The sequence below is a fragment of the Schistocerca nitens genome, chromosome 6 (genome assembly GCF_023898315.1).
Source record: "Schistocerca nitens isolate TAMUIC-IGC-003100 chromosome 6, iqSchNite1.1, whole genome shotgun sequence".
Lineage (NCBI taxonomy): Eukaryota > Metazoa > Arthropoda > Insecta > Orthoptera > Acrididae > Schistocerca > Schistocerca nitens.
Window position 1 is genome coordinate 477,219,500 of NC_064619.1, and position 23,788 is coordinate 477,243,287.

At 45.2% G+C, this 23,788-nt stretch overlaps 1 protein-coding gene across 1 annotated transcript in view; it reads left to right on the forward strand.

Annotated features, from left to right (window-relative positions):
- Positions 1 to 252: 252 nt before the first annotated feature.
- Positions 253 to 23,788, forward strand: part of LOC126263416 (uncharacterized) — a 53,302-nt gene continuing 29,766 nt past the window's right edge. Inside the window, exons 1-3 of the mRNA XM_049960509.1 lie at positions 253 to 527; positions 4,962 to 5,512; positions 5,570 to 5,736. Coding sequence (XP_049816466.1) covers positions 449 to 527; positions 4,962 to 5,512; positions 5,570 to 5,736 — 797 coding nt within the window. The 5' untranslated portion in view covers positions 253 to 448. The remainder of the gene's footprint in view (positions 528 to 4,961; positions 5,513 to 5,569; positions 5,737 to 23,788) is intronic.

Below are 23,788 nucleotides of genomic sequence, written 5' to 3' on the forward strand. Positions count from 1 at the left end.
TTGCTGCCAGAGGGGGTCGCATCCCATACTGAGCACATTAACCAGTTGTCGGAATGTGTATGCAAATCCCTTAAGTTGGAAAAAACGAAGAATATTTTTGTCTACCGCTATGCACGTTGCAGTAGTTTACCTTCTGAATTCTTTGCATTGTTTCTACTTTACTATCACCTGTTTATACCGTTTTGTGGCGAGATAAAAGCAACCTTGCAAAATTTCCGTTTGCTGCTTTAATTTTGGACACCATTGTATTTGCGCAGACGAGTCTTTTCATATGGATCCGCTCGTATACAGTTTCGTATGTGGAGAGTGTCAGCATTGCTATCTCTTGTAGTTTACAGAAACTGCTGTGCTTTTGAAAGGGGCGACCTTGGAAAAGTTGCTGTCATTTGCGAAGGAGTGTGGTGTGGAAGGGAAAGTTAAGATCACATGACAACACATTTAGGGAATAATGATTTCTTCAAAATATCTGTTTTACGGTTATACAACAACGTCAGCACGGCTACATTCAATTGTTAGGAGTAATTCAGGTAAGTAGGAGATAAACAGTGTGGCGTTACAGCAGAAACGTATCTTAGGTTTGAAGCAAATATACCCTTACAATGGTGTATCTACCCGTATCGCTGAAAGCAGTACAGTAAAACCAAATAAAGTATAAGATTAATTGTATATACTTGGTTGCATGAGCTCAGTTGCCCTTCCGACATAGTGCAATATCTTCGTTTTACTGCTATTGTGATGGTCGCATCTGTCTCAACACGACTGAACCCGCACTGCTTGTAGTTCGGAGATTGTAACCTAAAGCATAATTTCTCTGTAATTCCTTTGACGTACGTACAGTTTTCTGCATTTTTTAACTAGGAAATTGTGCTTTACATGTGGGCTGTAACGCTTGCGAATCTCTCATTTTTTCTTAGAAAGTTTTCAACATGCCTATTATTTTCGCACGTTTAGTGCCCCCACAGCTGAAAGCTACACAGTGAAACAGTTCGATGAGCATTACTTTGGAAGAAGAATTTGTTACTTATGAATGCCCAGATACGTCACTTCAACAACTGAATCAAACGATTGTGCACTGAACATGAAAAGGCAGAAATGTGTCAAGTGCTGAAGTTCTGTTTGTTGTCATACAGTTCTATTGTATGTCTTAAATGTAAACTGCTTAAACAAGGCAGAATGAGATTTTCACGCTGCTGTGGAGTGTGCGCTGATATGAAACTTTTCAGGAGTGCTAGTTCTGCAAGGTTTGCAGGAGAGCTTCTGTAAAGTTTGGAAGGTAGGAGACGAGGTACTGGCAGAAGTAAAGCTGTGAGGGCGGGGCGTGAGTCGTGCTTGGGTAGAGCACTTGCCTGCGAAAGGCAAAGGTCCCGAGTTCAAGTCTCGGTCCGGGACACAGTTTTAATCTGCCAGGAAGTTTCAGCTTAAACAAGCTCTTTGTGGTAAATGTAATCTGCAATGAAACAGAAAACATCCAAATTCCACATAACACCTTCAATTTATTTTTTTTCCTGTGTGGTTTTTTTTCCCCTAGAAATACTTACCCCCAAACTATGCATAGCACAATACTAACACCTCTTCCTCTTTCTGCGTTCAACACCTCACTCGTTATGGAGGGATGCTGACTCAGTTTTTCAGGATAGCAAATGCGAAGTTGTGGTACAGAAAATGGTCCAGAGATCACCAGTTTGTGTGTGTGTGTGTGTGTGTGTGTGTGTGTGTGTGTGTGTGTGTGCGCGTGGGCGTGCATGTGTGTAGTGTTATGAAACAATGTGTGTATAGTATGTGCAGTGACTAGTTTAAATTATAAACCTGGCAGCAGCATTCCATGAAATGAAAGATATCCATTTGGTACAAAACCATGTCCTGCTGCGTGCAGTAGTCCACGACACATCAGGTACTACAAGCAAACAGCCATGGATGAGGCTGGCCTCCCAGATTGACTGGTGTCTCGTGTCGAATCACGAGGAGCTCGGAACTTGGCACACTGTTCAAAAACAGGTTTTACAACAGTCGTGCTGTCCCATACACAGTCTTAATCACATAATGGATTTCTTATTTTTGTTTGTGTTTTGGCAATCAAGAAAAGAATAACAGCATATTGGTACTTTCCGCATTTACCCACACACGTTGGAAAGACACAAATGCCACCCTTGCCTATGTGTTGGTGCTTATACACCTGCATCAGAGTCATGCTACATTGTATGTACACTGCAACAATGCCCTGAAACTTTTTTTTTTTTTAATAGATAATAGACTTCAGCGATTAGTTGTCCTTTTTAAATTTTATTGGAAGATCTAGATTTCAGCTAGAAACTAGCCATTCTCAATGTACCATCATTTTTGATCAATGCATGTAATGCCTGTTGGTCGGGCTTCATCCACAGTTCATTGTGTGTGGGTAATGAACTCTGGATGAAGCCCGACCAACAGGCATTACATACATTGATAAAAAATGATAGTGCATTGAGAATGGCTAGTTTCTAGCTGAAATCTAGATCTTCCAATAAAATTTAAAAAGGACTACTGATAGCTGAAATCTATTATTTACAAGTCAATATAAGTCACTGCGTGCAACAGCCTTCTGAATGGAAGGTAACTTGAAGAAATTTTTTTGGTCGCCCTTTATACCATTTCCACATCAGTCTGTTTCCTGATACTACCCCCCACCCCCCCTCTCAATGTCGATCTGTGTGTTGTTTTATCTGCCTCCGTAGCAGAGGTTGCTAACACATGCCTGTGTGGTAGCACTCGACTTGGAGATAAGCTGGTTCGAATACTGGTGGTGGATGAAATTTCCAGTGCCAATATTTGGCCAGCAAGGGGAGTAGATGTGGTGTCATAAAGTTTCTGATTACCCGTCTTTGCACCAATGTCCTGTATTAAATTCCAAACCTCTCTGCTCATGAAGTGAGGGTATGTGACCTGTTGATATTGATCTGTCTGTCTGGATGGGGACAGGAAGCTCGGTGGCCCCCTTGGTGCTATTTGAGAGGAGTAGGCTATGTGCCAGCACTGTGTTTCACCCTCTCCCTTCTTTCATCATCCACCACCACTGTACATTAAGTCCATGTCTCGTCAGTCAGTTTGTAAACCTTTCTTTTTACACACTCCGAAGCTTAGACGTGAAAAGCGTACTGAGTTAGTCAGCTAAAATCCATGTCATCCACATATTGCTTGTCCAACATGGATGCACTGATGAAAATGTTCTCTCTGCTATGTCTTGTGTACTTCTGTTTGACATCATTGCCTCCTCCTCCTCCCCCCCCCCCTCTCCCCCTCCACCAGGCTTGTGCTCAAAGTATTAAGGATGTGTGAGTAATAGCAATGATTACCAAATAGGTAACCAGCCAGTAACGTCGGACATCACGCCCTAGTGCCACCCCATATATACCATTCTCTTTGTTGAGAAGCTGATTTCTGCAGAGGAGATTGATACGAGGGCCGTTCAGAAAGTAACCTCCGGTTGATTTAAAAAAATACACCAAGTTAAATAAAAATATTTTAATATATACATCTTACAACTACATCTTTGCACTATTTTTCTACATAGTCTCCATAGCGATTGAGGCACTTATCGTATCTCTTCACAAGCTTTGAAATTCCTTCTGCATAAAAATCACCCGCTTGTGCCTGGAGCCAGCCTGTGACCGCATCTTTGAGCTCTTCGTCGTCATCAAACCGCTGTGACCCGAGCCATTTCTTCAAATGCATGAAGAGGTGATAATCACTTGGCGCCAGGTCTGGGCTGTAAGGTGGATGGTTGATAACGTCCCACTTGAAGGACTCAAGAAGGGCCGTTGTTCTCCGAGCAGAGTGAGGACGGGCGTTATCGTGCAAAAAAACGATACCGGAAGTCAGCATACCACGGCGTTTGTTCTGTACAGCCCGTCGTAACTTTTTTATTGTTTCACAGTACATGTCTTGATTAATGGTCGTACCACGTTCCATGAATTCAACCAACAACACCCCTTTGGCATCCCAAAACACCGTTGCCATCAGTTTTCTGGCAGAAAAATCTTGCGAGGCTTTTCTTGGTTTGGTAGGCGAATTTGAATGTGCCCACATCTTTGATTGTTCTTTTGTCTCAGGGTTCACGTACTTAATCCAGGTTTTGTCACCGGTCACGATTCTGTTTAACAATGGTTCTCCTTCATCCTCATAACGTGACAGAAAGTCTAATGCAGAGGCCATTCTTTGAGTTTTGTGGTGGTTGGTAAGAATTTTGGGCACCCATCGTGCACAGAACTTACGGTAACCCAATCTTGCTGTCACTATCTCGTACAAGAGAGTCTTAGAAATCTGTGGAAAACCAGTAGACAACTCCGACATTGAGAAACGTCGATTTTCACGAACTTTTGCATCAACTGTCTGAACGAGTTCGTCAGTCACCAATGATGGTCTACCACTCCTCTCTTCATCATGAACGTTTTCTCGTCCACTTTTAAATAAACGTACCCATTCACGGACAACTCCTTCACTCATAACTCTTGGTCCGTACACGGCACAAAGCTCACGATGAATAGCTGCTGCAGAATATCCTTTGGCTGTAAAAAACCTTATGACAGCACGCACTTCACATTTGGCGGGGTTTTCTATTGCAGCACACATTTCAAACTGCCACAAAAACTAAACTAGTGCAGGTACGACGTTCACTCGACCACGGCTTGATGCCAACTGACCTGTTGAGTGCGTGAACGCACAGATGGCGTCGCTACTCCCCCCACAACCCGCACTGTGACCAATCGGAGGTTACTTTCTGAACCGCCCTCGTAGAACTGAAGAAGAATTGCAGTTCGTCAGATAAATTAATCACTGTCTCAAACATGTATTCAGTTGCTTGGTTGGAATGAAACTTTACTGTGCATTAGACTATGAATTAATGTATTTCTTTTGGGGAGTTTCTTTATTATTTAACTGTTGTGACATTTGGCAGTTATTTCTTAACATAATTTCTTTTTCTTAAGGTGGTAACTGGTTCAGTGGTAGAAACAAGCAAGAACCTGTTGTGACCACAAGAGAGGGTGCTGCACCACTACACAAGTCAACAATCACACAGTATCCGGCAGCAGCACCACTCCCGCTGCCTACTAATGTTGAAGAGTTTGAAGCTGCTGAAAAAGCTTGCTTCTCGCCAGAGAGATCAAGAGATATATCTGGACCAGTAATAACTGCAAAAGCTGTTTCCATTGACTGGCAAGAGAATGGCTGTGGGAAAACGGAAAATGCTTCTGATCCACATGTGGCAAGCTACGACTGCAGAGGTGCTGTTTCTTTGAGTTCTGTAATGCAGACGAATGTCCCACAGCCCTTCTCATCACAAGGCAAAAGCACTTACCTCAACATGCCTGGTGGACAGTGGGGCCAGAGTGATAAATATGTAGCCGAAGAGCTGAGAAATTCCCACTTTTCAAATTCGGCTGCTGAAGCCCATGAGAAATTTGAAAAAAATAAGAGATCAGGTATTTTAGCACTTAACTGTTTTGACAGATTAAATTCCAGGAATAATGCTTTGCTGGTAAATTTAAATCTAAAAAAAAGCTTAAGCACTCGGTGTCAGTATATAATTCCTCAGGTCAGCTTTGTGCCCACAAGATACTGCAGCACTAACGATGCAAACAAGCCCCTCTCTCAAAAACAAAAGCTAAAGCAAGCTGTGAAAGATTATGGTGCAACTGTGATTGTGTTCCACATTGGTATATCATTAATATCTTTAGGGGGATTCTATATAGCTGTATCAAGGTATGTTCGCCCACTCATCAACCACTGTTTTGTAATTATCTTTAATCATACTGGTTGTAAACATACAATAATGTTGTATTAACACAAATCTTTGCATGACTGTCTTTGCACTTGGCTGGGAATCTGAGAATATTTCCTTCTAACAGATGACTGTAACTTTGACAACCATTAACTCAAGAAGTAAAGGTGTAATGCACACAAAATGTTAGTGCCCTCATATTTGTTGATAAATGTGTTATGACTCATTAGGCTTCTGAAAATCATTTTATTTTAAAAATTGTTTCAGAATCGTGTTCTGTTCTTACGTGCTCTGTTGCGCAGATGTGAAAGCACTAGCAAAGTTTGTGTGAATACATAATAGGCTTCTAACAGCACGTTGTTATGAACAACAGATACTAATGTACTCGTATAAGGATTTAAATTTCTCACAGTAATTGTTTTTATGCATAATTATCAGACCTGATATTTTATATTCCTCTTTGTAATGAGTTATTTATGACTTTTAACATCTTCCATTAACTTCCTGTCCAAGAATGTTCCACAGTGTGCATATCAATCTAAAGTTTTGATAGAGCAAGGATAGCAGAAGAACCACATTGCTTCCTGAGTTCTTGAATTGAAACATGTCAGATAAATTAAATGTTTAATTGATGAGTGAATGAATTTCAGAAATGATTATACTGTATTGGCTCAAAAATAAGCTGTGCCTAAATTTTGAGAGGTGGGGAGGTGCTCAGTGGAGAAAAATTTGTCACATTAACCATTTACAAAAATGTTTGCAAGTGGTCACTCTTAATCTCATTTTCTGTTTTATGTAGATAAAGTACACAGAAATAACAGCCTGTTAATCAGTATTCATTCATGTCATTCTTAACTTTACAACTGGAATTTGTTTAGGATGTATACGCCGTGGGACAACTGGGAAATCTGGAAATTATTTCATGTGAGAAAAACCCAGAAATTTTTTAGAATATTGGGAATTTTTCATTATTTTAGCTTTCATTTAGTTTTTGGAATGTTGACTGATAAGTAGTGATACTTGAACAAAGAATTTTATTGTACTGTAGCCAATTACGGCAGAATAATGCTGCAGCAGTAAAACATAAGCAGGAGAATAACACCAAAAGAACTTTAACCGCAAAGAAAATGTGCCGTATACAACAAAACACAGTGCACACGCAAGTGTCTACTGACAGAAAAATATATCGAAGGCTTTATGACAAAGACTATGTTTTACGAAGTCTTGCAAACTCCTTTCAATGAATCTAACATAATAACTGTTTACATTTCTAATAGGGCACGGGTAATATTGCGAATGGTAGTTTGAGAAGCATTACTTCCAAAGTAAATTTCCTTTTACACAAGGTGTGTTATGTTGCATATGAGAGTGCAATGAATTTGTTAAATCACAGAATGTTTGACTCTCATTCAAAACTTAACATTTTGAGAACTAGCCACTTAGAAAAAATTTTGGTACCAGAAGACCAGCCATGCCATTATTTGCAATTTTATTTGCACATTCGGGTTTGGTATATCTCAAAGGGTAACACACGCTAAAAAATATGAAGGTTCAAGGTTAGTTTTTCATATTTATATTAGTTCTTTCGCATATCACAAATTGTGCAATAATGGTGGCAAAGGTATTATGCGAGGCGAGTTCTTTTGCAGTTTCACACATAACTTGCTTCTCTGTGTAATAGTCGAAGTGTTCTGGCATGCAGAGAGATAGGTTGAAATGAGAGCAATACTAATTTGCTTCTTTTCTCATTGTTTTGCCAGTGAATTGTCTCATCTTATCCAAATTATGCTCTGAATATCTGCTGTCATCGACTAGCAAGATCACGTGGCATGAGCTATGGTAGGCTGACAAAAACGTGTTGTACAGTGCAATCTCTGTTTCAATGCATTGGAAGCTGCCATGCTACATTTGATGGAATTAATATTTATACTTTCGTAATATGAAAATATGAAGCATACATTTTCCTATGCATCAAAGATACTGCCAAAACATTTTTTTGTAAAGTGCTGAGACAGTCTGTAAATGGTTTGATATGATGCTAAGCATCTGTTTTATGAAGTTTCGCCTTTAAATATAATGAATAAGTCAGTCTGCCTTCATTGCAGCAATTTTATTCTTTACTTTAGTTCTGAAGTCACCTTTAAAGGTATCCAACACTACCATAGCTCCGTCGGTGTAAATTTTTGGCATCGTATGGAGTTTTATCCACCTTCTCTACGTCTAGGCACTGTTGACCTTCAGTTCATGGATGTCGCAATGTCGCCAGATTCTTGGGACGTACTTCTGACAGAAAACTGTGCTGGTCTTCCCGTGTTTCATATCTTTTGGCTCGCTGTGTGCAATCCCTCAACACCTTCCATTTTCTGAGTGGTATCTCCTTGGGAGCGGACAAAGTGGTGCTCCTCCGCGTATATCACGTCTTAGTGTGCTCGAAATTGGACTATGGAAGCATAGTTTACTCCTCTGTATGGCCATCTATCCTTCGGCGTCTAGATTCTGTCCACCACCATGAATTGCGTTTGGTGCCTGGAGCTTTTTTACTAGTCCTGTGGAGAGCCTTTACGCTGAGACTGATGAACCTCTGCTGTCCAATCGGCAAGCTGTACTTCTGAGTTGTTACGCTAGTCATCTGTCTTCCATGCCTGCTCATCTGACCCATGCCCCCCTCCTTTTTTTTTAAAGGTATGCAGGCAGCCCTTCCTCTCTACTACCACCCAGAGTCTGTTTCCATCAACTGCTACATTAACATTCCTTCCAATTTCCTAAAACTTTCTTGACAAATGGGGGTACAAGGTCACCTTGGCTTTGCCCCTGGACCTGTCTTCTCCGTGACCTTGGTCAGCTTTCCAAGGATAGTAGTCCCCCCCCCCCCTCCTCCCTCCTATAGTTTATCATTGGGCATTTGCTGCTCTATGTGTTCAAATGGAGGATGCCACATTTATTTACACAGATGGCTCCGAGACCACCTTTGGTGTTGGGAGTGCCTGTATTATTGACAACACCACTGTTAGATTTCGGCTCCCCGACCAGTGTTCAGTTTTTATTGCGGAGCTTTACACTGTTCTCCAGGCTTTCCAATACATCCGTCACCATCAGTGGAGACAGTATATTATATGCTTGGATTCGCTCAGCTCTTTTCTCAACCTCCAAGCTTTATCCCGTCCACCCTCTGGTCCACCGGATTCAGGACTGCCTCCACATGCTCCACGTGGGGGCATCTCTGTGGCATTCCTCTGGGTCCCATGGCATGTTGGTAAATGCAGAAATGAGGTAGTCGATACAGCAGCAATGGCTGCTGTCTCTCTTCCTCGGCCCACTGTTCACATGGTTCCCTTTCCTGATCTACAGAGCATTTTATGCCGTGTCATATTTGAGTATTTATTTTATGTTGATGTCTGTACAACTTGACATAACAGACTTTCCCCTCAAAGAAATATTGGAGAGTGAAGAAAGAATGACAGCCAGATTCCTTACATAATGCAGAGTAGTATCCCAGAACCTGATCTATGCTGCAGTCATCATGAAAGAACTAAGTAGTTTCTCTGTTAGGCTCTGCTGAAATTCTGAGTAGCATCTTCTTCAAAGAGGAGCCTTGATAAAGAAATGATGTAAACACCATCCTGTGGTGTCAGGGGCTAGAATATACCTGTGGCAGTTCCTTGCCTGTCCTAAGAGGTGACTTGAGTCTTATATCTAGTCAGACTTTTACATTTGTGACTTGGCTATTACTACAACACTTGTCATTTTTAGCTCATTTCGCAATCTTTCTCTTAAACTTGTTGACATACTTGTGGTCCCCTTTTAGGGTTGACCTTCACTTCCTAAATTTCTCAGAAGTGTGGATCATTTGGGGAAGGTTGCAGTATGTGATGCATAGCCTATCTAATGTGTGCTGTGATCTTCTCTGTCAACTATTAAGAGTGGATTTACGTTTGTGCCCAAAATCCATTGCGATAGCCAATCCATCATAGAGATGTCATCACGTACCTTCGTGGTCATATCGCTGGAAAAAGCAGGGATTGCACTGCTGATGCCTGAACCATAACCTTCCCAAGTATGTCTGTCCAATCTGGGCCACTAGAGTTCCAGGCAACAACTGCCACACCAGGTAGCCTTTGCTGTGGCGCAGCGGTGCCTGTGGGGAAAGCCTCCAATTGGAGTGAGTGGTGTCAAGGGGGATGATCCACAATGAAACAAGTCAAACTCACTCGTACTGAAGGTCATGCCAACACAGCCATCTCAGCAGAGAGAAATCAAGATTTTAATGCAGAGGCTTACAACCACGTGGTATTTCAGTCTTTAGCCATCTCAAGGGCTGAGTTAGGCAAGGAGAAACGGAGGTGGACAGTTCGCCCAGTTCTGGTGTGCTCCAGAACTGACAGAGGATCTTACGCAACAACAAAGCCACTGTTTTGAGTTGAGAAAGTATTAATTATAGATTTGTAGAAGAAACTGAGAAATGGATCTCTGTTCATTATTGTTAATTACTGACTAATCAGAGGCATTTCTTTCCGGTGACATGCTCAAAGATGAACAAGTTCCATCACACCTCATAACAAATTCAAAAGGATTCAGCGTGTCTTCTTCCCGTGGGACCTTACAGACAGATACATTGTGCTGTAACCTAGAGATGCATGGAGTACATATTGCTTATCACATTCAGAAAGGACCTAAATATTGTTGGGTTGACAATGAAGCTTTCACCCTAGACCCCTCAGGGGCCCAGCATTCGTTTTCTGAGTATGGGCTTGGTGACCCCGGGGTTCCTGAGCTCAGGACTGGTAATTGCCATCAGCCCTCTATCACTGTAAGCTCTAAGTTTGCTTCAGCGACCACCATACCGCCCAGCAGTGGAATGTTGTGTGTTTCGTAGATGGGGGGTCTTGGCTTCACCACCTGGACTGCGAGGAAGGTACACACCTCTGTTAAAAAAATCTCGTCCTCAAGGTGTGCTACATGCTGACGGAGTGAATGGCTGTTGAGGTAAAACAGTCTCTAGTGGGCAACCTCTGGGGCACCTGCCACCCTCTAGTTGTATAAGGCTTCCTCAGGCAAGCAGGGCTCTGCCTGGGTCAACGGTTGTTTCCCTAGTGTCTCGTGGAATCCCTATGGAACGATCTCATCAAACTACTACTACTAATAGGACGAGCGTACTGTCAGGTCGTACCTACACCCACTCCTTAAAGAGAGCTCAGCTGGTCAGTTCTCGCAAAAAGAAGTCTCAGAATCATAGTAATAGGACATTAATGTGCCATAACACTTTCATTGTAATCAAGCAAACAGGGAGACCCTTTGAGAAGGTCTCTCCTTTCTGTATTCACAAAACATTGGAAGGTATTGCTGCGTCTCTAAAAAGTGTCAAACGGCTTCGTAATGGAACACTTCTAGTTGAAACTGCTAATTCAAATTGTATATCTAAGCTTCTGGAATGTAATACCTTAGGTGACTAACCAGTTGATGCTGAGTTGCATAACACCCTTAACTTTAGTAAAGGCGTGGTTACCTGCTCCAATATAATGGAGGTGGACCCTGTGGAGTTACGTGAAGAATGGAAAAATATGGGCATCACTGAAGTGCTGAGCTATATGAGGAGAGCCAATGGCTAATTGGAAAAAATCGGCAACATTTATTCTAACTTTTAGTACTCCAGAATTACCTGAACATATCCTTGCAGGCTATATCCATCTTAAGGTTCGCCTGTTTGTTTCTAACCCAGTGCGATTCAACAAGTGTCAAAGATTTGACCATACCGCAATGGGATGTAATGGGAAGGCTACATCTGGCAATTGTGGAGGCTCAGATCACGAATCAGACAATTCTTGAACACTTCCCCCGAAATGCGTAAACTGCTTGGGGGATCACCCAGTGTGGAACAGAAAGCGTGATGTTTACAACGAGGAAAGGAAAATTCAGGAGTTGAAAGTAAAGAGATGCAAACCCTATGGTGAAGCTAAAAAAAGCTTTCAAAGCTGTGCAACCACTGGCTTGTAATACTTCTTTTGCATCACCCCTTAAGATGCCAGTTGCTAAGTGTGATGCCTCCACACAAACTAAGACCAGAGATTCAAGTACAAGTACTTGCACTTGTCAATGTGTCTGTGGGAGAAACGCTCCACTTGCAACTGAAGTTGTTCAGAAGCCATCAGCAATAGCCTTACCACCTAAGACACATTCCACTATTCAACATCAGAAGCCAACTAAGCCATCTCTGCAACTCAGGCAACCACCTCCTCCTGTCAGTAAAGAAAAAGTCCTTTGAAAAGTAGTTTTATATCCAAGAAAATTATAGTTAAACCTTCAGATCGGTGAACTCTCTCCCTTTCTGATGGGACTATGCTCTTGAGGACTTCCAAAGGGATGAACCGGAGAGCGAGGAACCGGCTAACGTTCCCCCTGACCTCCCCAGTAAATCACCGCCTGTGAGGGAGAAAGACAAGAACAACCATAGCTAACCAATGGCTTCCACAGTGTTGCAGTGGAATTTGATGGATATTGTTCACATTTGGAAGAATTGCATCTACTGGTCCAGGAGAAACTTCTGCATCTGCTTATAAGAAACACATCTTAGTCACATGCACACCTGCATTACAGGGCTACCACACATACAAGAAGGACAATACTACTAGAGACAGGGCTAAAGGTGGAGTGGCTGTTTCATTGATGACAGATGCTACGCATCTCCTGTCCGTCTCACCACGACCATGCAAGCAATTGCTGTGGAAGATCTCGCACCCTTTAATATCACAGTGTGTTCTTTGTAGCTCCCCCTAATGAGGCTTTGGATGCAGACGCACTGGCAGGACTCTTCTGGGCACTCCCTCACCCATTCCTACTTGTGGAGGTCTTCAATGCACACAATGTGCTGTGGGGCTCAGGTACCACTTGCTCCAAGGGTCAGATGATCAAGCGATTCGTCCATTCTGAGAATCTCTGCCTTCTGAATGACACACTTTTCCACAGCTTCAGGGTCAGCCATTGACCTTTGTTTTTGTTCCCCAGATATTGCAGACTCATTTCAGTGGGCATTGTTTCCAGATTTACATTCTAGTGACCACTTCCCAGTGTGTATCCGTCTGCCAACTAGGACAGTAGCCGACAGGAGACCACACAGTTGGATGATATAAAGGTCAAATTGGTTAGAGTAGAGTAGACAGGCTATTTTTGAACAAAAGGATTGTCCACAGGAGGTGGTGGCCCATATCACTTGTCAGATCCGATGAGCTGCCACAGAGTCCATCCCCAGGTTTAGTAACTACCTTAGATGACAACCTTTACCTTGGTGGAATGACGGCTGTCAATTGGTAATCAGGGCCAGATAAACAGCTCTGTGGAATTTCACTCTCCAACAACAGACAATCTTCATGCCTTCAGATCTGCAAGAGCACATGCGAGGCGACTGATAAAATAACGGAAGAGGGCTTCCTGGAGGAAATTCACTACTTCCATTAATCAGTGCACTTCCACTGTGCTAGTTGGGAATCAATAAAACAGATTTCAGGCAAAGATGCAAGGATAGTACATGACCCCTTACAGCCTTGTCAAGTAATGGGGTTGTGGTGGACATGCCAGAAGACATGGCTCAGGTTTTAGCTGAACACTTGTTTATTGTTACTACATTATCCAGACAAGTTCCTGCTTTTCAGGTGTTCCATAGGACTGCAGATATGAGGAAGCTCAATTTCTTCTCGCATAATGAAGAAGTCTATAACCTTCTGTTATCCATGTAGGAACTGGAATCAGGTTTGTCTGCTCCCCCTGCGGGCCCCTGAACAGGCCCTTGGTGTTCCTGCCTGTTGTAAGAGGCGACTAAAAGTAGTCTCACACCTTTCGGCCTTTATGTGATGGTCCCCTGTAGGGTTTGACGTCAATTTTTCAAAATTTTCCCGAAGAGTGAGCCTATTGGGGAAGGGCGCCTTACATGGTGCATCGTGTCCATCGTGCATTGAGATCTTTAGCCCACACTCGTTGTGGCATTGCAGTCCTACTCATCCTCCATCTCTTGAGCGAGGACACCTTCCTGGGTGCATTTTCCTCCATCCACTATGCAGTGTCATTTTCTGTGCCGACAAGGACCATGGAATTCTTTGCACCTCATATCCAGAACGGTAGCCAGTCCGTTGTGGTGGGGCCACCATGTACCCCGTTGGTTGTAGCCCCCTGACAACACAGGGACCACTCTGCTGATGCCTGCGCCATTAATTCCCCCATGTATGCCATGGAGTAGATGCCCGTCTCCCTGGGGAGTAGGGACTCCCGGCAATGGTCATCCTGCCAGGTGGCTTTTGCTGAGGCTGGGTGGCACCCAAGGGGAGGGCACCTGGTTGGAGTGGGTGGCATCAGGGCAGATTACACACTATGAACCATAGTACATCATCTCTATCTGGTGGTCCGCTGCCAGCAGTCTCTAAGCGGGCAAAGTCTAACTTCAATACTAAGAAATATGACCCCAGATCGTTCCTCTCCCTGGCCACACCCTGGGAGGAACGCCAGGCTAAGGATGGCAGTGAAGCTTATTCGCCCTGGTACCTCGTATGTAGGAGAGTTGATGGGGAATCTTTCGTGTCCATGAAGCTTCAGTTTTTTGTGGAACATTTGGAGGAAAAATTTTGAGAGGTGGAGGGCTTGTCCAAAATGCGCTCTGGGTCAGTCTTGATAAAAACAGCATCATTTGCGCAGTCACGGGCATTACTCGTTTGTGGCAAGTTGGGGGATGTTTCCATTACCATCACGTCTCATAAGAGCTTAAATATGGTCCAGGGACCTTCTTTTACAGTCTGACAATGGCAGTGAGGTGTTCATTTCATCCGGCATGTCCATCGGGGTCTGAGGGATAAAGATCAAGGTGATGGTCTACCGCTGTGACATCAAGCCATATATCCCTCCCCTGATGCAGAGCTTTAAGTGCTGGAAGTTGGGCCATATGTCTTTCCGCTGTACTTCCAGCATCACATGTCAAGATTGTGGACGTCCATCACATCCCAATACAGAAAGAGAGGAAAATCATGGAATATAAGACGCTGGACCAACTGGCCTACACTGAGGCTAAGAGGAAATTTGAGCACTTACATCCTGTGGCTATGACCACCTCTTGTGCCACCACTATGAGGACAGATGTCACCCCATCAGTTCCTCGCATTCCTGTCGCCTCTCAGAACCAAAAAACTACACCTGCCGCCTTGATGGTGGGGACACTTCCCTCCCTGTTGCTCCCCCGCATCACCTACTTTGGGAGCAACCCCCCCCCCCTCCCCCCCCCCCAACCATCGGGGATATCAGTCCCCACTTCTGAACTGGAGAAGCGTAAGTCTCCTTTGGCTCCTCTTGCTAGGAAGGGGTCCCTTGAATCACTCCCTTCCCAGGTTTCTGCTAGTGGGAAAGATGACATCTGCAAGTGGTTGAAGAGCTCAAAAGCAGCTGGTCATAGGACTTCGTGCTCATCCTCAGTCTCGGAGACTGAATCAGTGAAGTCCTCCCAGCCAGGGAAACCCAAGGAGCAGCAAGAGAAATCCAAAAAGAAAGTCCCCAAGACCAAGGGAATTGTGGTGGCACCCACACCATCACTACCTACAATCTCTGCATCTGCAGATGAGATGGAAATTCTGGTGTCTGCTGAGGACCTAGATCTCGCCGGACAATCAGACGCAATGGTTATAGATTGCTCAAGCAAAAAGTCGGTGGCAGCAGGTGACCCTGAGGTGTAAACTGCCTCATTGAATGTTCCATGCCTTCCCAGTCTCACGATGACATTATCCTCCAGTGGAATTGCAGCGGTTTTTTCACCGCCTGGCTGAGCTACGGCAGCTGTTAAGCTTTACAGCTTTCTGCATTGCCCTCCAGGAAACTTGATTCCTGGCAATGTGAACATCTGCACTCCGCAGCTATAAGGGATACTACAGAAACCATAGCTTCTATAATTGTCAGGTGGAGTTTGCGTTTATGTCGTAAACTCAGTCTGTAGTGAAACTGTGCCCCTTCAAACTCCTCTTGAAGCTGTGGCTGTCAGAATAAGGACGACGCAGGAAATAAGTCTGCAATGTATATCTTCCTCCAGATGATGCAGTACCCCTGAATTTATTAGCTGCACTGATTGATCAACTCCCTCAACCTTTCCTACTTTTGGGTGATTTTAATGCCCCTAACCCCTTGTGGGGTGGCACCGTGCTTACTGGCAGAGTCGGAGATGTCGAAACTTTACTGTCTCAGTTTGACCTCTGCCTTTTAAATACTGGGGCCACCACACGTTTCAGTGTGGTTCATGGTAGTTACTCGGCCATTGATTTATCAATTTGCAGCCCAGGACTTCTCTCATTTATCTACTGGAGAGCACATGACGACCTGTGTGGTAGTGACCACTTCCCCATCTTACTGTGACTGCCCCAGTGTCAGGCCCATGGACGCATGCCCAGATGGGCTTTAAACAAGGCGGACTGGGAAACTTTCATCTCTACTGTTACCGTTGAGTCTCCCCCACATGGTAACATCAATGTGATGATTGAGCAGGTGACTACAACAATCGTTTCTGTGGCAGAAAACGCGATCCCTCACTCTTTAGGGTGCCCCTTGCAAAAGGCATTCCCTTGGTGGTCGCCGGAAGTCGCTGAAACAATTAAGGAGCATCAATGAGCTCTACAGCGGCATAAGGGGCACCGTTCCCTGGAGCGCCTCGTAGCCTTTAAACAGCTCCGTGTTCACGTTCCCCAACTTATCAAATGGCAGAAGCAGGAGTTTAGGGAGAGAGATGTTTCGACCATTGGGTGCCATAGGTCACCTTCCCAAGTCTGGGTAAAGATCAAACATGTTTTCGGGTACCACACCCTAACAGGTGTTCCCGGTGTTAACATAAATGGCATGTTATCTGCCGATGTAAATGCAGTTGCCAAACTCTCTCAAATGGCGGCTGGAAGGGATAGTCCTCTCATTTACTATACGCCACAGTGAATCCTACAGATTCTATAACGCCCCATTTACAGAGTGGGGAGCTCCTCAGTGCCCTTGCATGTTGCCCCGACACAGCTCCTGGACCAGACTGGATCCACAGTCAGATGATTAAACATCTCTCATCTGACTACAAGCGACATCTCATTGTCGTCTTGAACCAGGTCTTGTGCAATGACGTCTTTCCATCCCAATGGCGGGAGAGCACCATCATTCCGGTGCCCAAACCTGGTAAAAACCCGCCTGATGTTGATAGCTATGAGCCTCATCAATGTTCTTAAGCTGCTGGAACGTACGGTGTGTTGGCGATTGTGTTGGGTCCTGTAGTCACTTGGCCTACTGGCTCTATGCCAGGGCGGCTTCCACCAGGGTCGCTCTACCACTGATAATCTTGTGTCCCTCAAGTCTGCCATCTGAACAGCCTTTTCCAGATGCCAACACCTGGTTACCGCTTTTTTTAAAATTTTATTTACGAAAGGCATATGACACCACCTGGTGGCATCATATCCTTACCACATTATACGAGTGGGGTCTCCAAGGCCGGCTCCCAATTTTTATCCATAATTTCCTATCGCTTCGTACTTCCCATATCCAAGTTGGTGTCTCCCATAGCCCCCCCCCCCCTTTATCCAGGAGAATGGGGTCTTTCAGGGCTCCGTATTGAGTGTGTGCCTATTTTTAGCGGCCATTAATGGTCTAGCAGCAGCTATAGGGCCGTCGGTCTCTCCTTCTCTGTATGCAGACAACTTCTGCATTTTGTACTGCTCCACCAGTACTCATGTTGCTGAGGGGCACCTACAGGGAGCCATCCACAAGGCGCAGTCATGGGTTCTAGCCCATGGTTTCCAGTTTTTGGCCGCAAAGTCGTGTGTTATGCACTTCTGTCAGCCTCGTACCATTCACCCGGAACCAGAACTTTACCTTAATGACGATCCACTGACTGTAGTGGAGACATATCGATTCTTAGGACTTGTTTTCAACCCCCAATTGACTTGGCTTCCTCACCTTCGTCAGCTCAAGTGGAAGAGCTGGCAGCACCTCAATGCCCTCCACTGCCTGAGCAACACCAACTGGGGTGCAGATAGCTCTATGCTGCTGCAGCTCTACAGAGCCCTTGTTCAATCCCACCTTGACTATGGGAGTGTGGTTTATGATTTGGTGGCGCCCTCAGCATTGCGTTTACTCGACCCAGTGCACCACTGTGACATTTGCTTTGCTACAGGATCTTTTAGGAAGAGTCCGGTAACCAGCGTCCTTGTGGAGGCTGGAGTCCCTCCATTGCTGTTTAGGCATGCACAACTGTTGGCCAGTTATGTTGCACACGTTTGTATTTCTCCTGCGCATCCGAATCATCGTCTCCTTTTCCCACCCATGGTGGTTCATCTCCCACATCAGCAGCCCAGGTCAGGGCTTAAAAATGCAGTTCGTGTCCGATCCCTTTTTTCCAAACTGGAGTCCTTGCCTTTACCACCTATACTTGAGGTCTATTCATGTACACCTCCGTGGTGTACACCTAGGCTGTGGCTTCGCTTATACCTTTCACATGGCCCTAAGGACACTTCGTCTAGATTCTTGACATGTATCAAGGCTACGAAGTGGTTTGCACCGGCGGCTCGATGGCTGCTGCTCACGTCGGCTTCGCAGATGTCCATGGAGGACATCTTGTAAAGCATTTCTTGCCTGATGGCTTGCCCTGGGAAGTCGTTCCTTCTGTGTGCTGACTCCTTGAGCATATTACAAGCTATCGACCAGTACTACCCTTGTCATCCTTTGGTAGTGACCATCCAGGAGTCCATCTATGCCCTGGAAAGGTCCAGTCGTTCATTGGTGTTTGTCTGGACCCCAGGACACATCGGAATCCCAGGTAACAAACTTGCCGACAGGCTGGCAAAACAGGCTACGTGGAAACCGCTTATGGTGATCAGCTTCTCTGCAATTGATCTGTGTTCAGTACTATACCGCAAGGTTTAGCGGCTTTGGGAGACGAAATGGCATAACCTCAGCACGCATAACAAAATGCGCGCCATTAAGGAGACTATAAATGTGTGGCAGTCCTGCATGAGGGCCTCTCACAGGGACTCTGTGGTTCTCTGCCAGTTCCATTTTGGCCACGCTTGGGTGACACACAGCTACCTCCTGCGACATGATGACCCACCTCAGTGTTGGTGCAGCATCCGGCTGACAGTGGCTCATATCTTTGTGAGCTATCCTTCTTTGGCTGCCCTGCAACACACTCTTCAGTTACTGGACCCATTGCCATTAATTTTAGCTGACAAAGCCTCATCTGCTAATTTAGTTTTACGTTTTATACGTAACGATGGGTTTTATATTTCTGTATAAGTTTTAGCGCATGTCCTTTGTCCCTTTGTGTTCTGCACTCTAACGCTTTTTGGGTGGATGTTTTAATGTGTCGCAGAGTGGCTGGCTTTTCCTTTTAATTCTCGTGGTCGGCCAGCCACAATCATCTGCTCTCTTGTGTTCACCCCTTCTACCTGTTTTTTACTTCTATCTGTGGTTTTCTTTTCCTGTTTTGTCCGTAGTAGTGTTTGTTTTCCTTCGATCGTTCTTCTGGTTCTTCCTTTCTCCTGTTATTGTGCTGTATGGCTCCTTTCTTTTCTTCTTTCCATTGTGTAATTATTTTACCGGTAACACAGGACCAATGACCTCACAATTTGGTCACTTCTTCCCTCCCCCCTCCCCTTTAACCAACCAACCAGTCAGCTTTGTCTGCAGCCAGAGGCACTACTCCAGGACCTGATGGGACCCATTATGCCATGCTTTGTCATTTGTGCCCTGAAACGAAAAGACATCTCTCCTCTTGTTTCAATAAGATCTGGTTTGATGGACAGTATCCCACGACATGGAAGGAGGCAATATTAATTCCATTCTGGAAACTAGGCAAGGACTGTAGCACCCCTAACAGTTACTGGAGTGTCGCCCTTACCGGTTGTATGGCTAAGATTCTCGAACGCATGGTCAACCCCTGCCTTGTCTGGCTGCTCCAATCCCAAGGTCACCTGACCCGCTCCCAGTGCAGAACCACCTTCACCAACTTCATGAATGGGGACTACATGGACGCCTGCCGCTTCTTATCCATTCCTTTCTCAAGGACCGGCGTTTTCGATATCGCGTTGGTGATGCCATGTCTGACTATGTTCAGGAGAATGAAGTCCCCCAGGGCAGTGTCCTCAGTGTCACATTGTTTGCCATCACAATCAATGGCATTTCCTCCACAGTCAGGAGCCCTGTCAAATGTTCTTTGTTTGTGGGTGACATTACAGTTTCTAGTCTTTCTCTGATATTATGATGACAAGGCAGCTACAGCTGACCATTAGGAGTCTGGAAACCTGGGCCAGGGCAACTGGTTTTCGGTTCTGACCCGAGAAAACTACATGTGTCAATTTTAACCATGCTCGTCAAAGTTTTAACCAACCAGTGCTCACAGTGGGGGACAATGTTTTACGTTTCCAAGACACTGTGCGCTTTTTGGGTTTATTATTTGACTTGAAATTAACTTGGCTCCTACATCTGAAAGACCTATGAACAGAGGGCTTTCAGTCATTGAGTATTTCGAAATGCCCTAGGGGAAAACAGTGGGGAACTGACAGGTCCCACCTCCTGCAGTTTTATAGGGCATTTGTTTGATCACACTTAGATTATGGTAGTGTGATCTACAGATCGGCCCTTCTTCCTACCTCAAGATGTTAGATGCTGTCCACCTTGAGGGCATTCAGGTATCGAATGGAGCCTTTTGGACCAGCCCAGTTCAGAGTCTGTGTGCAGAGGCTGGTGAACGACCACTCTGGATTTGGCTACATATCCTTTTTGGCTCGACAGGCGCTGAAAATCTCTGTGTTGCCTCGGTCACTGACATTTAGTTCTGAGATCCAACCCTTCTTTGAACAGCTTTTCAGGAATCAGCTCCATGCGACCATGCCATTTGGGATACATGCTACAGACTGTCTCGGGGATCTGGATCTATCGGGCATCAAAGTAAACAGTCAGGGATGGAACACATTGCCACTTTAGTGTCTTCAGAGGCTCAAAGTGATTTTAAGCTTAACACAGTACAAGAAAACTTGTACTCTAGATTTTGTTTTTACAACTTTGCTTTTGTCCATTTTAATTACGTACCACAGTTTTATAGATCTTCATACAGAGTAAGAGAACACTCTCGGCTGTTCTGCTGTTTTACCTGATAGGGTTTTTAAAGTGCCTTTTCTGGAACAATTTACAAATTATGATGTGGAATTATATGACATTCTAATAGTACTGGAGAGGGTTCACAGGCATCACTGTACAAGGTTTCTTGTCTGTTCAGACACTCTTAGTGCACTGCAAGCACTTCACCAAAGTATCCAGTAGACCTGCTGATTCAGCTCATCCATGACACCTTACAGCGGCTCCAACACGTGGCAAAGAGGTGATCTTTGCTGGGTACCTGGCCACATTGGGATACAGGGCAATGACGGGACCAACAAAGCCGCCAAGGAACCATGTTGTGATGGGGCTATCCATCAATGCCCCATCCCGTTGCATGCCATCATCTCATTTTCTAACAGATGCATCATTTGTCAGTGGAAGACAACAAACTGCGGTCACTCAAATCGACCACAAAGGCTTGGCGGATTTCATGGCTTAGCGGATTTCATGTCAGCCTCACCACTGGAAGGAGGTTCTGCTTACCAGACTGCACATCGGGCGTAGCCATTTAACACGTGGCTTCCTCCTCAAGCAGGAGGATCCACCACTCTGTGAAGTTTTTGGCATGCCACTTTCAGTTCAGCATGATGCGGCTATGTGTATCCTATATACTGATATTAGGGCAGCCCTCAGTCTCGCTGTAGAGCTGCCCACCATCATTGCAGATACTGATTTCAGTGTTAAGAGGGTGGTGAAATTTTGTGAGCTGTCAGGCGTCATCCCTAAATTGGTGGGGAAAGGTGGCAGACTTTAATATATTATAACCTGCTCTGCATGTGGAGACAGCCTTTGTCCCCACCCATGAGATTTGCATCCCGACTTTTCGTCGGGGTGCTGATGACCATGATGCCGAGTGTTCCCCTCAACCCAAATCATCAATTGTCATTTCACCCCGGACTTTTATAGAAGTGTTTTATTTGCAGTAGTAGGTAGGACATTAAACACTTCTTTACTCCTGTGAAATGTTTTAGGTGCCAGAGATCCTCCTACTGTGCTAATGAAGTTACGTGTGGGACATGCATGAGGACAATATGTGAAGGCATATCTTGTGAACAATTCCATACATGTGTAAACTGCCCCCTCCCCCCCCCCCCCCACGCCAATTTGCTGACAGGCTCAGTTTTCAACAGAGAAAATAATTCGAGAATTTAACAGACTTGACTGCTTGTCATATTAAGATGCTGAAACCCTTATGAACAACTCCACCCAGTCAGTCTGAAGCCAAACTTTTCAAACATTGTCAAAATCCACACATGGCATGATAAGGTCTCAGACAGCAACTTCTGGTGCTAGCCACATGCTAGTGCCTCTTTTTCAGTCTGGGCGGGGGACCCCAGCTGCCATCACCCCCAAACCCATGGCACTAACAACAACGATCCCATAGGCAAAGCCTCCTTCCCAGGAAGAAACAACAGAAATTTACACCAATCAGTGGCCAATAGAGCCACAGGCTGTGGGTTGTAGAAAAGAACGTTGCTCTTTTGTCCCAGAAGTGAACTCAGGAAAATCTCCACAGAATGCAAAACCTCACAGGGGCAAGAAGGAAAAATTGAACATTGAACCAAATACTGCTGCTCTGGTCCACCTGCCACACACTTCCCCTCTCCTCTCCCCTCCCTTCCACCTGTCTGCAGGCTGAGCATCTCACCCGTGATCCAGCAATGTGTTCATGGAGACCTCTGTGGTAGTGACTGTTGTGACTCGCCGATCATTCAAAGCGCCGCCGCGCAATTACGCGCGTCCTCTACATGCGGCGCTGTCTGCCAGCCATGCAGCAGCTGCGCCACCTAAGCGGCCAGCCGAGCAGCGGCCGCTAGACTGGGACTCGGTTCTCATTCGAATGTTACCTTGTTCACATGTTTTGCTTTGTCAACTTGCTCAGTGACTTATATGTGTTGTGTCGTTCTGAAATATATGTGTTAAACTTGACGTTATAACAATTGGTGACGAGGTAGTGGATTTTTCCTTTTCACCGTTGACCCACAGGGTTCCATGGCTACTGCCGAGCAACTATTGCAAAATCTCCTTGAACAGCAAACGCTTCTAACAGCGGCGATTCACGATTTCGTCGCGGTGTCAAATGCGGGGCGTTTCTCGTCGTTGGCTATACCTCCTTTTCCTCCTTACGACGAGATGTCGGAAGACTGGTCTGATTATGGAAAACGTCTTCGACAGCACTTCTTGGCATTTCATGTCACGGACGAACAACCATGTAAGTCTCTATTCCTTTCCTGGATTTCACCTCAAATGTATCGGTTGTTGTTGCAATTGGCTCCTTTGAAGGATCCTGCGTCTTTGTCCTTTGCTGAAATGTGCTCACTTCTGTCTGTCTATTTTCAAAAGCAAACGCATGTGGTAGCCTCTCGTGTTGCCTTTTATCATTGTCAAAAACAACCGAATCAATCCTATCGCACTTGGGCTGCTGAACTTCACGGCCTCAGTCGAAAGTGTCAATTTGTTACTGACGTTCACAAAGAATCGTATGCCGATTCCATGGTACGGGATGCTATTATCCGGTCGGCGCCCGACAAAGAATTTCGGCAACGTGCCCTTCAGTTGGCGAATCCGACTCTAGATGAAGTTCTCTCCATTGCGCAGTCTTTTGAAATTTCTCACGCCGCTGGGGCGCAAATAGAGGCGTGGGGTGATGTCAGGGAAATACAACCTCTGTGCGCTGTTGACGACGCGTGCGGCGTGTCCCCGCCGGCCGACGTGGCCGCAGTGCGCTCCCACGCGCAGCCTCGGCCTAGCCGTAAACAACCTGCTAAGAAACTGCGGCAAAACCCCCGGCAACTTCCTTCATGTCCGCGGTGTTTTACGAAACATTCACGCGAGGATTGTCCCCAACGTTGGGCTGTGTGTCACAATTGCAAAAAGAAAGGTCATGTGTCTTCC